Here is a 17498-nt window from a genome sequence, read left to right on the forward strand (position 1 = left end):
AATGTGGACGCCGACACTATGCAGACGACCGAAAATTATTGTTTAGCCTCAAATTAGTCAATACACCAAATCGTTAATAACCCACTTCATACCGCTTACACGCCAAATAAACGAAACCATTCTCAAAAGCAAAAAGGAACAACACTAGCCAAATATAATGCTGGCCCACAGGCCTTCCATTACTCGTCTGCGCCTTACCGACAATCCCACCCCAAAAAAAACCAGCTTATATTTAGTCTAATTGTCAAAGAAAAAATTGAAGAGACCCAGTAATTCTCAGGCGCGGCACAACTCCACTTTTGAAATGTGCTCACGAAGCGAAATATATTCATGCAATCAGCAATCCGTAAGTGCATCGTAAATATATTCCCGGCATGCATAATCCATACGGTACCGCTTTTTTTGTTTTCACTTTTCGCGTTGTTTATTGCGAGTATTTATTTATTCTCCCGGTATCCAGTTTCAATTATCCGGACGCAAAAATTAAAAATTAATAATATGGGCAAACAATGGCGCCCGGACAAATATAATTGCGTATCTATCAAACGCAACAATGTTTATTGCAGGCGCGAATGCAATCAATTATTGAACGTGCGTTGCCCATACGCCACTATGTGATGTGCCTTTCGATTCCCTCTGTGTGTTGGTTTTTATTTATTAATGGTGCCTCTAAAATGACACGGTGTTTGAATTGCATGCGGTTCTGGGAGACTCCTAATTTTCTCAAACACCGTAAAGGAGGAGACATATTTGTTCATGTTTAATTTTAAATTTTAATTTTAAAAACAAAAATGTTTTATTGACATTTTTGCTAGTTATCTTTCATAGATTTTATTAATTTATAAAAGTATATTAAATTTTTACTATATGTTAAACTGCACAGTACCTTTAAATTTTCTTAAAACTTAGTAAGTTGGAAAACTTTCAATTTTTGACTTATCTGGAGTTCCACAGATTTTATAGGGAATTCAATGAGTAAAAATGATAGAAATGTAAATATTAATTTTCTCAAATAATTATTATTAATATTTTTAAAAATGTAAATATTTTACTTTCTATTTTGGAATCATCAGTCAGTATATTAAATTTTTATTATACACTTCTTAGAACCCAATTTTCCAAAAATCTAGTAAGTAAGATGGGGGGTTAAAAATTTAAAAAAAAATCTGTACATATTAATATTCTCGAATAATTTGAATTAATACTTTTAAAAATCTGTCAATTTTGGAATTAACTAACATTTTATCGATTTTATCGACTTATAAGTCAGTGTATGTGTGTGTGTGAAATTTTTACTACAAATAATCAGAACCTCAGAAAAGGTTGCCAAAAGTCCTAGAAATAAATGCTCTAAATCTGGATTAATATTTCTAAAAATTTATATGTTTTACTGTCCATTTTAGAGCGAACCTAGCCAAATAAAAATGTTTTTTTGAAATTTCTAAAAGTCTTAAGTTTTTGATAAAGATATATTGTAAATTTGTTAATAAATTATTTTATTTAATTTAAAAATTTTAGAAATCTCTCAAATATTCAAAAAAGTTTGATAATTTCTAAAAAAATTAAATATTTGTAATATAAATATCGTTGAAATCGTTAAAATTTCAAAAAATTTCATAAAAATAAATGAATTTTACATGTAATAAAAATTTTTCAAAAAAATTCTGAAAATTACAAATACACAAAGAATTTTGAAATTTATTTAAAATATTATAAAAAATTCTGAAATCCTCAAAAATTTTAAAAAAATTGATTATTTCTAAAATTTTTAAATATTTGTAATATAAAAATCGTAAACAATGTTTGTAAATATTATAAAAAATTAAATTTCAAAAAATTTCATAAAAATTCATAAATTTTAAAAATTAATGAATTGATATTTAACATTTTACATGTAACAAAAATTGAAGAGATTTCATAAAAATCCTGAAAATTTCGAATTTAAAATAATTTAAAAAATTCAGAAATCCCCAAATAATTAAAAAAAAGTTGATAATTTCTAAAAATTTTAAATGTTTGTAATATAAAAATCATAAATAATATTTGTTGAATTTTATTGAAATATGCATATTATAAAAAATTAATGGATTTACATTTAACACTTTACATGTAACAAAAATTGAAGAGATTTCATAAAAATCCTGAAAATTTCGAATTTAAAATAATTTAAAAAATTCAGAAATCCCCAAATAATTAAAAAAAAAAATGATAATTTTTAAAAATTTTAAGTATTTGTAATATAAAAATCATAAATAATATTTGTTGAATGTTATTAAAGTATGCATATTACAAAAAATTAAATTTCAAAAAATTTCATAAAAATTCATAAATTTTAATAATTAATGGATTAATATTTTACATGTAACAAAAATTGAAGAGATTTCATAAAAAGTCTGAAAATTTCGAATTTAAAATAATTTAAAAAATTCAGAAATAACCAAAAAATTAAAAAAAAATGATAATTTCTAAAAATTTTAAATATTTGTAATATAAAAATCGTAAACAATATTTGTTGAATGTTATAATGTATGCATAATACTGCATACATTATAACATGCATAATATTATAATAATATATAAAAAAATAAATTTCAAAAATTTTTATAAAAATTCACTAATTTTAAAAATTGTTGATTGTATTTAAAGGATTAACAAAAAACATTTTACATGCAAGAAAAATTGAAGAAATTTCAAAAAAATTCAGTAAATATCAATCAGAATTTTGAAATTCTAATATTTTGGTATGGATAAAATTTTCTGAAATTTCTATAAATAAAAAACGTTTAGTATAATTTAATTCAATTTTTAAATTATTTCCAATTAAAGTTTAAAAGAAACTGGAAAGGTACTAATTTTAATTCAACAACAAAATTCTGTAAACGAATATAGAAACAAGTTCTATAAATAACATTTATTAAAAATAAAAAACAGGAAACACAAACACGATCGTGACGCGATTAAAATTCATTATTTTCGGTCCTAAGCCTGTTACCTACACTTTAATTACAATGATTATGCGCGTCCCATCAAAATGTGAAAAATCGAAAGATTTATTAGTCGCGCTCTGTAGTAATAATATTAATACCTAATATTTCATAGTACAGTACAAGTATCATGAAATATTGTAATGTAAAATACTTTTTTTCCGAGCAAAACAACTTTTTCACCCGGTAATTTATGGACGTAATTATGAATCAATTTATAAAGTTAAGTCTTGACCAGCGCCTGGAGGTGGATTATACAAATGGTCACCGGCTTAACTACTAAATAATACATCAATTACAAGTCTCTCGGCTTAACACTTAATCTATTAAGATTATTGCTGTGCCATGCCGTATGCTGGTGGCTGATGGAATGATGGTCTCCCGCTTCTATTTAAGCGCGAAATAATACAAGGTAACTGCACTAATGCCTAAATGAGAGTCACTAATAGTGACGTGAACGTACAATGGCCAGAAATCTTCATTGACAGTCGCGTCCTTTTTGTTCTGGTCATTCATTCACGTCCACGCGGACGGTGAGAACATTCCTTAATTGCTCTCGGCGATTAATTTCGAAATTTCATAAAATAAAACCGGCCTTGCGTCGAACAATGATATGTGAAACAAAAAATCAGTTAAGGGAATAATTAATGGCAATCTGCACGCAACAAATTTGTTTGGCCGACAGACGGAAGTTTTAAAGGAAATAATTATTACACCAATTACGGTTTAATCTCTGGTGTTCCAAATTGAATTTTTGACTGGCAAAGCCAAAATGAAGCTGGTTGTTGTTGTTTTACTTATTTGTGTTTCCATTAATGAAAGCAAGGTGAAATATTGATAAACTGAAAATTTAAGGTTCAGAGAACTCACTTTTAGGTTTCAGAAAAAAACCGTGTTGCTGGAGTCTGTTGAACAAGTTTGGTATGACCCTAAATTGGTGAAATTTTTTGTAAACGTAAGAAAAACTGGAAACAATTCTTATGGAAATATGACTTTGATTGTGTTTGATGATTATGATGGAGATGACATAAGTGTAAGTCGTAACATTAAGTAATATTTTCATCATTACATCAGTTCATTTTTAGATTTTCGTAAACTTTTACAAGTGGACGAACAACATGTACGTTCCCACTGCCATAACGTTCACCAGAAACATTTGCGATTACTTAAAGTATGAAATGAAGTTGTTTTTTCCCGTGGACAAGTCGGGGATAATGAAACATTTTGTGAAGTCATGTCCAGTCAAAAAAGGTAAATATTACGTGAGGAACTTTCCGGGAAATATGATAACAGCCAACTCAATTCCCTCTTGGAAAATAAAATTGTACTGTGATGTAAAGTTGAGACAAGTAATAGGTTTTAATTTGACAATGATTATTAGTGTTGAGGATGCTGTCGAATAAATGTTTTAATTAGTCTGAAAATGAACGATATTTTTGTAAAAGAAAAACAACAACAATGATAAATTTATTTTTTTTCTATTTGTCGAAATATGTCGAAATTGGTTTTGTGTTCTATTAAATAGGCAATAATTTAAATTTGATGTTTTATTTTTGTGCCTTTTTTGTAACTAAATGGCATTTATAACAAATTTATTGTTATGTAAATGTATATTAAAAAAATATACATTTATACTATGAAAAAAAATTATTTAATTTTTTTATAGACATTTTTTAGGCAATTAAAAATATCGATGACTACAGCAGTGGCCATAATTAAGCAACATATTAAATTAAATAGAAATATGGGAGTTGTACCACTTTCACTGGATTGTAGTATATGTAATGTTATTTGTTTTTTTCTGTTATTGTTGTGTCCACTATGCAATCTTAATTCTCTAATGAACATATATTTTGTATTTCAGAGGTCTTTCTTATTATAATTGTTTAATAATGGTTCATAGTCAAACTGCATCAAGCACTGTAAAAAGATATAATTTAACTTTTTCAAGTCCCAGAGAAACAGATTGCTAAGATTTTACAACTAAATAAATCAGTCATTTCCTATACTAATAAAAATTTAGAGAAACGGAACAAGTCGTAGCTAAGAAAAATATTCAACGGGTTCGAAAAACATGAAAGAGCAGATAAATAGATAAATAGAATGTCAAAAAACAATCCATTATCATCGCACACTCAAATTAAAACTAAAGTGTAGAAAATGGGACTTGCTGAAATTTATTTTATGGACTCTGAGTAGTGTTAGGTTAGTGGTTTGCCTTTAAAGAAACCCCTGTATTATACAAAGAATGTCAAGGCCCAATTTCGATTTGCTCAAGACCACGTTCAGCAGCCCATAGAACAGTGGTGATGATAAGTTTCTAGTGATGAGTCTACATTTAATTTATTTTAAAGTGACTATTACCAACGTTAAATTGTTTATGTTAGATGTCTTACGGGAACAAAACAACACCAAATGTGTGTTAACCCACTGTGAAAGAAGGTGCGTAGACTCCCTTCATGGTATAGAAGGACGGATATACTGAGATACCAGAGATATATTAAATAACAATTTGCTTCTACATATTTAAGAAATGATGCCGTTAAATAATCTGTTTTAAAACGCTAACAAATTAAAACAAACTCTTCACAGCAATTCAAGGAGTTTGGACGAATATATATTTGGAAATTGGTCGAGACTATGACTCGGAGATGTGCTGAAATTGTAAAAAAAAAAGATATTACACAAAGTATTAATGTTAAATTAAATGTTATTCATTTAGTCAATAAAAATTATTTTCAAAATTAAAGTTGCTATATTTATCTTTTGCTTTATTCAAAAAAAGTAACACTATATAGAATAAGAAAATATTAGTTTTTAGAATTAGTATTAATAAATTGATATTATTTTAACAGCTCACGTAAACATGGACATAATATTTAATATTTTAAAAAGTTGCTATAATAATGACTGCTACTGTATGTTATTTTTTATTTCATTGGTGGTTAAATATCTCTAAAAATAGGTTGATTGATTTGTAAAAATATATTGATTGAGATATATATCTTCTTGAAAGATCTGGACTGGAAAGGGAAATTTATATTTTTTTCATAGGAAATTCATAGGTAGTTGAAAATATTATTAAAATTATTTTATTTTTAAAATTTTTTTGAACAATAGACTCATAAAAAATTGCTTCCTTACAAATAAAAATTTTTGGATATTTTAATAAGTAATAAGTATAAAATAAAATTAATAAGCTAAACCTTTAACACAATGTTAAACGGATATGATACAGTTATTCAGATTACCCGAATTGTAAATAATTAATGATTTCTACAATTTGAATTTTGATTGTACCATCGATAAAAGGAATATTTAGGATTACGATTATAATGACGCTTAATTTTACACTTCATTTAGTTATTTATACATTTATATTTCCAATACACACTTCTCCCATTCATAAATATTTATGGCAATGCGCTTGTAAATAGCAAGAAATTTAATTATATTGTGACCTTGAGGTGTGATCTTAAGACCAATAGTCTTTGTTGAGGACAAGGACCTTATATTTATTATAATTTTTTTATTTACTTATATAATTGTGGTAGCAGGTTTTATTGGAGTGACTGCGGCATTTTATAATTTCTTTAAATCATCTTCTCTTTATCTTTATCCCTGCTTGGCGGGAGTCCTATTCACATCCATCATTGGAAGTTTAAATAGTGATGGGCGGAGAGGCCACGCTCGATTTTTCCATGAATGGTTTCTACAAGGGCTTTGTTGGGTTAGTAATAAACGAATTTAGCGGATCTCGTAATTACTACTTCTTTCCGGCATTGTTAGACCACAATTTTGTACGTTGATGAGAATCGATCTCATTGGACACACATCGATATCAAATTACCATCATCACTAAAATGGATCAACTCTTTGAAGAGCATAAAATCTGTATCACGAACGTGAGAGGTTGTGTTTTATAAGTTTGAAAATGCAGTAAGTATAACGAGCCAGAAAACGAAATATTTTAGACCATTACTCGTTCCCCAAAGCTGCGCAATCAATCTTGAGAAAAGCACTCGAATCAATTTTACAGCGGCCGTTAAAATCAAAGGAAGAATACAAATAAAGCAATTACGCACATACAATATAATTTCTGTCGGGCAGTCCATAAAACATATTTACACGTTAGAAATTGTTTAATAGCAATAAAAGTGGCCGTAAAATAAATTATTTTCAGTGCTCCGACAGTAAAATAGGTGTGCTGCTATCGATTTTGATATTTACGTACACCTTTGAGTGAAAATGTCACCTCGTCTCAAACCAAATGCCATTGATGGGCTCTTATATAAGAGACATTGCCCATCAAATTCTAATTATAGACAGACTAGACGCGGACCAGTTCGTTTTTATGGCCGGTTTGAGTGCTGTCGTAAAATAACAATTAACAATGACGATTTTCGTTCGAATTATACGTTCGAATTGTTAACAAATTCCTTGATCAAAATGTTCATCCATCTTAAACACGTTCATCGATTAAAAAAATCAAATAAGTTTATCGTGAAACAAGTAGAAGGGTGTGAGCTACACGATAGATCTCAAAACTATTTTCTCTCTCCCCAGCTTCCAGTATCTTGGACGGCGTCGTTTAATTGGTCGACCGTTGATTAGCCGCCGTCGCCCTAATAGGTCACCGGCGTCGCCGCCACCCCGTAATTAACGCCGGGGGCGAGATTGGACTAAGAGAATGAGGATGCGCGCGCCGCCACTCAACCCTTGCCCGCACAGCCTCCGCCTTAATTAACGGCGCTCATTAGCGCCGCACCCCGACGTCCACTCATTGGACCGGCTCTCGGGCGTGAGGGCGACGGCGGCGCATTCCAATGGGAGAGCCGGGGAGAGTGTCGGCCAGTTTGCGGACACTTAATTGGTCCGGCGGCGGGAGGATAATGAATTAAAGAAACCGGGGGCGCAGCGGATTGTGGGACAAGGAATACGGGGGAAAAGTGTTTCCTTAATCTGACTCTGTGGAAATTCTACTGTTTCATTGAATTGTACAGAAAGTTGTTGATGTAATTTCTAAAATATTACCCCGTAGTTCAAAAACTTACCACTACGTTTCAGTATATTAAAGTACTATTGATTAATAAGTCAACTTTTACTATTTAATTAAGTAGATCAGAAAGTTACTGATTATTTTGTAAAATTTTATTATTTCTTAGCAAAATTTTACTGTTTTACTTATTAACATAAACTACATAATTAATATTATTCTACTATTTCTTAGTGAAATTTTACTACTTAATTCAGAATTTCAGAAAACTTTTGACTGATTAGCAAAATTTTACCATTTCATCATTAGTTCAGAAAACTGGTGATTAATTAATAAAATTATTCTGTTTCACTTATTAATCAAGAAATTTCTTATTCAAATTTTAGTATTTTATACAGTATATCAGATATTATTGATTATTAAAACTTTACTTTTATTTGATGAAATTTTACTATTTCAGAAAATTGCTGATTGAGTAAGTTACCCATTAATCTAGAAGACAGATGATTAACTAATAAAAATTTACTATATCATTCGGTAGCTCAGAAAAGTACTGATTAATTAATAAAATTCTATTATTTTATTCAGTATATATATTTGTAAAATTCTACTACTGTTTAATGAAATTTTACAATTTTATTTAGAATTTCAAAAAACTGCTAGTAAAATTTTACCATTTCACACATTAGTTCAAAAACTGCTGATTAACTAGTAAAATTTTACTATTTCATTCAGTAGTTCAGAAAACTACTGATTAATTGGTAAAATTCTTATGTTTCAGTTAATAATCTAAAAAGGTATTGATTAATTAATAAAATTCTACTATTTCTTAGTAAAATTTTAATATTTCATACCGCAAATCAGAAAACTGATGATTGATTATTAAATCTTTACTTTTATTTGATGAAATTTTACTATTTCATTTAGAATTTCAGCTAGTTAAGTAGTAAAATCTTAACATTTTACCCATTAATCCAGAAGGCTGATGATTAACTAATAAAATTTTACTATTTCTTTCGGTAGTTCAGAAAACTATTGATTAATTATTAAAATTTTATTGTTTTATTCATCAATATAAGAAATTATTGATTAATTAATAATATTCAATTATTTCTTATCAAAATTTTACTATTTCATTCAGTATATCTGAATCATTTCACTCATTATCCTAGTAAATGTTTGATTAATTAGTAAAATTCTTCTATCATTTAATAAAATTTTACTATTTTATTCAGAATTTCAAAAAACTGTTGATAGATTAGTAAAATTTTTCCATTTCACACATTAGTCCAAAAAATTGGTGATTAACTAGTAAAATTTTACTATTTCATTCAGTAGGTCAGAAAACTACTTACTAATTAGTAAAATTATTCTGTTTTAATTTCAAAAACAGAGAACAGAGGTGATGAGAAGTTTCTAGTGATGAGTCTGCATTTAATTTATTTTAAAATGACATTATAGCTTATGTTAGATGTTCTACGTTAACCTACTGTGAAAGAACGTGGTGGTTTAATTATAGTATGGGATTGCTTCTCTGCTTCTTGTGTAGACCCCTTTCATGGTATAGAAGGGCGGATATACTGAGATACCAGAGATATATTAAATAACAATTCTTCTACATATTAAAGAAATGATGCCGTTAAATAATCTGTTTCAAAACGCTAACAAATTCAGACAAACTCTTTACAGCAATTCAAGAAGTTTGGAGGAATATATATTTGGGAATTGGTCTAATCTATGCCTCGGAGATGTGCTGAAATTGTAATGTTAGTCAATAAAAATTATTTTCAAAATTAGTATGTTTATGTCCAGCTCTATTCAAAAAAAGTAACACTATATAGAATAAGAAAACATTAGTTTTTATAATTAGTATTAATAAACTAATATTATTTTAATAGCTCACATAAACATGGACATAATATTTAACATTTTAAAAAGTTTCTATAATAATGACTACTACTTTATATATATTTACTAATTAGTAAAATTATTCTGTTTTACTCGTTAATTTAAAAAACTATTGATTAATTAATAAGATTCTATTTCTTAGTAAAATTTTACTTTTTCATTCAGCGTAATAGAAAAGTGACGACTGATTATTATATCTATCACTTCACTAATTAGTCCAATAAATTTTACTATAATTTAATCATATTTTACTATTTCATTTAAAATTTTAGAAAACTGTTGACTGATTAGTAAAATTTTATCATTTCACCCAAAATTTTACTAATTCATTCAATAGTTCAGAAATAGTAAAATTCTTCTGTTTATTCAACTACCATCTTTCGTGCAGTGACAGAGGAAATTTGGAACAAATTGAAATCAAACGTGTGTTGTTCTTTGAAGGATTTCCAGTGATCTATTCAATTCAATGGTTTATAACAACAGCTGAAGCAGCTCTCCCGTTTGAAAATTATATTTTATAAAAATTTAATCAATATAGTGTAGTAAATACACCACTAGAGTAATTAGTTTTCTACTAATTCATATTTGGAGAATAATTGTAATAAAATTACTCTTCCCACCCATTCAACTAAAATTAAAAATAATTACACTGAATAATTCAATAACTCAATTTAAATGGGGGATAAAAATGGGTCACTCACGCCCACTCAAACAACCGAAATGACCGACTGAACAGTCGTCGAAGGGCTACCAATTTGGCGGTGATTTAGAGTCACGGTGGATAATGAGCTTTCGAGTTGTCGGGCGCGATCTCCCCGCGTCCGGTTCCCGGTCGATTCCTGGAAAGTCCACCAATAAAAAATGTCAAAATTGCAACGGCTTTGAGCGGCCGGGCGCGCAATAAAACAAGACGAGCGAACATCACCAACAAGCCACGTGAGTTACGGCCTACGCGGTGCGTCTCGTTAATTTCGAGCCGCATCCCTCGAAAAACGGAACGGATTTTAACGCAGTATTTAAACAGCCATCCTTTGTTGCACCACATCGAACTTTCCCGGATGGGTATTAAGGAGTTTTTCAGTTGGGTAAAATACCATTTAACGGTGGACAAACTTCGGAACGGGCGCTTCGAAAATTCAAATGCCCCCAGAATGCATATCGGCGAGCTCTCGGACGGCGGTAATAGCCGCCGTCGTAAAATTAACATCGCGCTGCAGCATACAATGCAATGGTCGAAAAGTCATAAAAGTCCCCATAAATAGTCTCGAAACGTCCAGGTGGAGGTCCGGCGTTTGGAGGCTGTGGGGGGAGACGCCCCGGCGTTGCCGTTACCGCCTTATACCTTATTGGCGTTCTCAATTACCGCAGGAATTAACGACGCCGGTTTTGTGGGACGTTCGCCTGCCACCGGACGCCACGGTACTACTTTGGTGTATGGTTGCACTGAATATGAGCTTAAATGGCGCGAGTTAGTACTGGCCGCAAATCGTGGAGCGTTGAGACTGTTTAAGGTAAAACGAGACGCTGGAATTAATGAGCAGAAACTGGGCTTCACTTTATTCGATAGCTAAGGTTTGTTGTTCAGTTATCTCTTATGAATACGTATCAAAAGATTACAGATTACAGTTCTGAGCCGACACATAAGTAAAAAAGTAATCTAATCTGACCTGTTCTTCCAAATATTCTTCCAATCATATTAAAAGATATTGATACCATTGAAAATATTGAAACTTTTAAAATAAATTGTGGGCTTAATTACTAAAAAATATTAAATGATATTAAATTAATACATTTTATTAGATATTTTGACAATTTTTATATAATTCATGGAAATTTAGTTCACCAAAGAAATGTTTTTCCAATTGTATTAAGAGATCAAATGATAATACTAAGATAAAACTATTACTCAAAAATATTGGATGAAGTCTAAGGGTAAATTGTATAGTTAGTAATTAGAATATATTAAAAATAAACTGAACCATATAAATATTCCAGTATAAGATAAAGTAAATTAACAAAACTGAAATAAAATTTAACTACTGAAACACTTATATTAAGAGGTCGAAAAATGAATCTAAGAACATAAATAAATAAATCACTAATATTGAAATTCTAGTTAGTTTGTAGTTAATGGTCAAAGAATAGATAAAAATAAACAATAAATATTTTTCCAATTGTATTAAGAGGTCAAAAAATGAAATTAGGATAAAACTATTCATCATAAATATTGAAAGTCTAAAAGTAGTTAGTGGTCAAAGAATATATATAAAAATAAACAAAACCATAAAAATATTCTGTTAAAACAATGAAATAAAGTAAATAAAAGAAACTGAAATAAAATATAACTATTGAATCATTTATAAAAAAATATTTATCCAATTGTATTAAAAGGTCAAAAAATGAAACTATGATAAAATTATTCATCTCAAATATTGAAAGTCTAAAAGTAAATTGTGTAGTTAGTGGTCAAAGAATATATAAAAATAAACAAAACCATAAAATATTCTATTCAAGCAATGAAATAAAGGAAATAAATGATACTGAAATACAATGTCACTAATGAAACATTTATAAAAAATATTTATCCAATTGTATTAAGAGGTCAAAAAATGAAACTATGATAAAATTATTCATCTCAAATATTGAAAGTCTAAAAGTAAATTATGTAGTTAGTGGTCAAAGAATATATAAAAATAAACAAAACCATAAAAATATTCTACTCAAGCAATGAAATAAAGGAAATAAATGAAAATGAAATACAATGTTACTAATGAAACATTTATAAAAAAATATTTATCCAATTGTATTAAAAGGTCAAAAAATGAAACTATGATAAAATTATTCATCTCAAATATTGAAAGTCTAAAAGTAAATTGTGTAGTTAGTGGTCACAGAATATATAAAAATAAACAAAACCATAAAATATTCTATTTAAACAATGAAATAAAGTAAATAAATGAAACTGAGATAAAATGTCACTAATGATACATTTATAAAAAAATATATTTCCAATGTATGTTACAAATAATCTGCCTCATAAAAATATTCTAATATACTATTAAAATATGTTGATAGTAATTAAATAAAACTGAAATAAAATTTAACTATTGAAACATTTATGAAAAAAAATTCCAATTGTATTAAGATAAAACTATTTATCACAATATTAAAAGAACTAAAAGTAAATTGTATAGTTATTGGCTGAAGAATATATTACAAATAAACTTAACCATAATTTTTTTTATTTTTTTGTAATTACAGGATATTTATGAAGGATATTTAAGACAGATTCATCAACTGATAAAAAAATTCACGATTTACGTATTTAATAACATCAACCATCGGATATTTCGAAGTCGCCTCGAAAAGAAAACCAATACTTTATTAGTTGTGTGGCCATATTCAATTAAAATTTCACTCTGTGAATATAGTTTTTAACGTTTTTCATTAGTATTAAGTTTCATGTAAAATATGAATAAATTAACGATCAAGATGCTACCTACGTGTTTAATAAACGTCAAAGATAAACTTAATTAATCGTTGGGATCTCAATTAACTTTTAATTCTCAAGGGGATATCAAATTACATCGATGGTTTTTGGCAATTTACAGTTCTTAAGTAACACGACACAGAAATTATGTAAAATTTATGAAATTTATATGAAATTTTTATTAATAAATAATTAATTAAGGTGCCGTTTACATAATTATAAGTGAATATTTGTTGTCAACCTTCTTCAAGTAATGTTAACATTTTATAACATCGAGAAAAAAACTTATTTTTGTAAATATAATTGTATTTTTGTTTTGTACAAAGCACAGCACACAAAAAACATCGGCATTCTGGAGTGCCTTTCTTGACCTTTAAAGGATAAAAATAAAAGCATCTGCCCAATAAGTCTTTCCCTGTAAAGCGGGGATTAAATGAGCACGTGTACACAGATGTCCCGGCACCCATTTAATTGAATTTTTCCGCGCACGTGAAATACCACTACGAAGTCGTCCGTTAATGGGTGAAATCGGCACCGGGGACAAGACAATAACAGAGTCATTAATTACGTGCGATCCCTCGGAAAGTGGCATTAACTGGACGTCGAGCGGGCAAATACAAAGTGCTGCTCGCCAAGCAACTTACCGTGTGTAAGCTCCGGTGTAGTATGCGACAATTAGCAGGATCCTAACGTATGATGGTTGCACGCTCGCCGTGCTCAAATGCTACAGCTGAAACGGCGCACCTTTCAGGACGATTTTTCCTATTCATTAACGTCCGTCATATGGCTAATTATAATACTGAAAGGGGTTTAATGCGAATTGTTGGGAATCACGGTCACTGGGATAATAAAAATGCTGCAAGAATTATTTATTCCAGTTTAAATCGACAGGTATATATATTCTTGTTATAATTTTACATATGTAATTATAATTGAGAAGAGAAAATCTTACTCTATGGTCTTCGGAACATTGCATCAAATATTAGTTGTTAACCAAATTATAATAATAATAATAACATTATTCTTTAAACTAATCCTCTAATGTATACTATTAGTTTAACGAAAATTTATAAACTATTTTCGAATTGTTATTGGAATTTTGCACCAAACATTAGGTGTTAATCAAATTATGGCCATAATTTTACAGAATCATATAATAAGAAAGAAGATTTTAAAACGTGGCAATATTGCTATTCTAATTATAAAATTTAGAGGAATATACTCTTTAAACTAAGCCTCTTTAAAGAAATTAATTTTCAAAAATTTATGCTTATAGTTAAACAAAAATTTATGAATAATTGTGGAATTTTACAACACACATTAGCTGTTAATCAAGTTATGGTCACAATTTTATAGAATTATAAGACAGGAAAGAAAATTTTGCCACGTGACAATATTGTTATTCTAATTATAAAATTTAGAAGAATATATTCTTTAAACTAAACCTCTTTAAAAAAATTAATTTTGAAAAATTTATGCTTATAATTAGTCAAAAATTTATGAACAATTTTTGACTAACTGTTGTAATTTTCACCAAACATTAGCTGCTAACCAAATGATATATAAAGTAATTTCGTTTTTTCTCGACAGAGGATTTAATTGTAATTTTTTGCACCCAATTTCACACTTCAGCCGTATAATTTTTATATGCATTGAGAGCTCATATAGCAAGGCTTGTGTGTGAAAAATTTCAATTAATTCTACGCAGTAGTTTTTGGTTGGTGCCCTTTTAAATATGGAGAGCGAGAAGCAGCATTTTCGACATTACTTACTATTTTACTACAGAAAGGGCTTTTCAAGCCAGAAAGAAATTGACCGATGTGTATGGAGAAGCTGTGTTGACACTACACCAGTGCCAGAACTGGTTCGCTAAATTTCGATCCGACAATTTTGATGTCGAAGATGCACCACGTTCGGGAAGGCCGGTTGAAGCTGATAAAGACGTGATACAGGCATTAGTAGATGCGAACCGGCGAATAACAACACGTGAGATCGGATTGATGTTAAATTTATCAAATTCAACAGTTTATGACCACTAGAAAGGCCTGGGATTATCCTCGAAGCTCGATGTATGGGTTCCCCATGTTCTCACAGAGAGACATCTGTGTCGCCGCATTGACGTCTGCGATTCGCTTCTCAAATGTCACAAAAATGATTCGTCGCATCATCACTGGGGAGGAATATGGTTTGTATACAACAACGTCAAACGCAAGAGGTCATGGAGCAAGAAAGATTAACCGGCCCAAACCATTTCTAAAGTCGATATTCATCAAAAAAAGATGATGCTGTCTGTTTGGTGGGATTTTAAAGGACTCGTTTTTTTTTTAGCTTTTACCGGATAACGCAACGATTAATTCGGAAGTCTACTGTCATCAGCTGGACAAACTGGATGATGCACTTCATCAGAAAAGGCCAGAACTAATCAACAGGAAAGGTATAGTGTTTCACCAAGACAACGCGACACCTCACACAAGTTTGGTTACTCACCAAAAGCTTTTACAGCTTGAATGGGAAATAATGCCACACCCACCATATTCTCCAGACCTGGCACCATCGGATTATTATTTGTTTCGGTAACTTCAATATTTTTTAGACGGTAAAACCTTCACCTTAAATGAGGAGGTTAAAAACCACCTCGATCAGTTTTTTGCCAGCAAAGACCACAAATTTTATGAGCGTAGATTTATGCTACTACCAGAAAGATGGCAAAAGGTGTTGGACCGGAACGGCCAATATATAATTTAATTAAGTATTTGTTTATTATATGAAAACTGTCTTTCATTTCCACAAAAAAAAAAAACGAAATTATTTTCCGAACAACCCAATATTTAGGAAATTTGCACCAAACTTTAGGTGTTAATCAAATTATGGCCATAATTTTACAGAATCATATAACAAGAAAAGTTTAAAACGTGGCAATATTTTTATTCTAATTATAAAATTTAGAAGAATATACTCTTTAAACTAAGCCTAGAAATTAATTTTGAAAATTTATGCCTATAGTTAAACAAAAATTTATGAATAAGTGTCAACAAATTATTGGAATTTTACATCACACATTAGCTGTCAAATTGTGGTCACAATTTTATAGAATTATAAGGCAGGAAAGAAAATCTTGGAACGTAACAAAATTGTTATTCTAATTATAAAATTTAAAGAAATTAATTTTGAAAAATTTATGCTTATAGTTAGACAAAAATGTATGAACAATTTTTGACTAACTATTGTAATTTTCACCAAACTGTTAACCAAATGATGGTAATAATTTTATAGAATCATAAGGCAGGAAAAGGGATCTTTCGAGTGGCAATATTTCTATTCAAATTATCAAATTTACAGGAATATATGCTTGAAACTAATACTCTTTAAGAAACAATATTTTGAAAAATTTACACATAGTTAAACAAAAGGTCATAATATTGAAGATTTTGTCACGTGGAGTTATTGTTACTCTAATTATCAAATTTAGAGGAAATACACTTTTAAACTACTTGGAAATGGAGTAAGCCCACAAAATTTTAGACTGCTTTGAACATTTTGTCGAATTTAATTTTTTTTACTGCTGATACAATTTCTCGTAGATAATAATAGGCGTTAGCGGCGTGGGCAATAAAGTATATTAAACGAGCCCCGAAATTATCCCGAAATGAAACAATGGATCCGCGCCGATCTGATAAGCCCGGAATACTTAAGGACACATTTAATGCAAAAACCTATAAAACCGTCTCGGGCCGGTCTCGTGTGTGCGACGGGCCGAGGGGGGCGGCGGCGGTGTGATGTGTGGTCTCCACTTGAGTCGCGGGGCCCCCTTATAAGCGCAGACCCGGTCGGTGATGGCTGTCACTCATTCCCAATCACATCCGTCACCCCGAGACCAAAACGTCACCGATTCAGGGACGGTTTCGTCTCGCCGCCCCGCGCCCGCCGCCCTCCGGATCCACCAAACGGCGGTGCCATTTGCATTATTTACCTGCGCGCATACACCGACCACGGACTTTTTCTAGTTTAACTGCATTCCGCGAGGCCGTTTTTTTCTTCGTCGTTTGAGTTTTTTCAGGCATTACTTATGTATGGGACGATGCCGGTTCAAAAGACGAAACGATTGATTGGTGTGGCGCGG

The 17498-nt window shown here is 30.0% G+C and overlaps 2 protein-coding genes across 2 annotated transcripts in view; one reads left to right on the top strand and one right to left on the bottom strand.

The window, feature by feature from the left end:
• The window catches only part of LOC109598794 (protein-L-histidine N-pros-methyltransferase), a 142218-nt gene that overhangs the window by 27221 nt on the left and 97499 nt on the right, over positions 1-17498 (bottom strand). The window lies entirely within an intron of this gene.
• LOC126264716 (uncharacterized) lies at positions 3932-4423 on the top strand. The gene is made up of 2 exons (XM_049963781.1): positions 3932-4017; positions 4070-4423. The coding sequence occupies exons 1-2, from the start codon at positions 3973-3975 to the stop codon at positions 4385-4387; spliced, it is 363 nt and encodes a 120-aa protein (XP_049819738.1). The 5' UTR covers positions 3932-3972; the 3' UTR covers positions 4388-4423.

The sequence above is a fragment of the Aethina tumida genome, chromosome 2 (genome assembly GCF_024364675.1).
Source record: "Aethina tumida isolate Nest 87 chromosome 2, icAetTumi1.1, whole genome shotgun sequence".
Classification (NCBI taxonomy): Eukaryota; Metazoa; Arthropoda; class Insecta; order Coleoptera; family Nitidulidae; genus Aethina; species Aethina tumida.

What these genes read in the sequence shown, in the direction of transcription:
- LOC126264716 (XM_049963781.1), top strand. Translation starts at nt 3,973, where the DNA reads ATGACTTTGATTGTGTTTGATGATTATGATGGAGATGACATAAGT. An exon ending in ATGATGGAGATGACATAAGT is followed by an intron (nt 4,018 to 4,069) that starts GTAAGTCGTAAC and finishes GTTCATTTTTAG; the next exon opens with ATTTTCGTAAACTTTTACAA.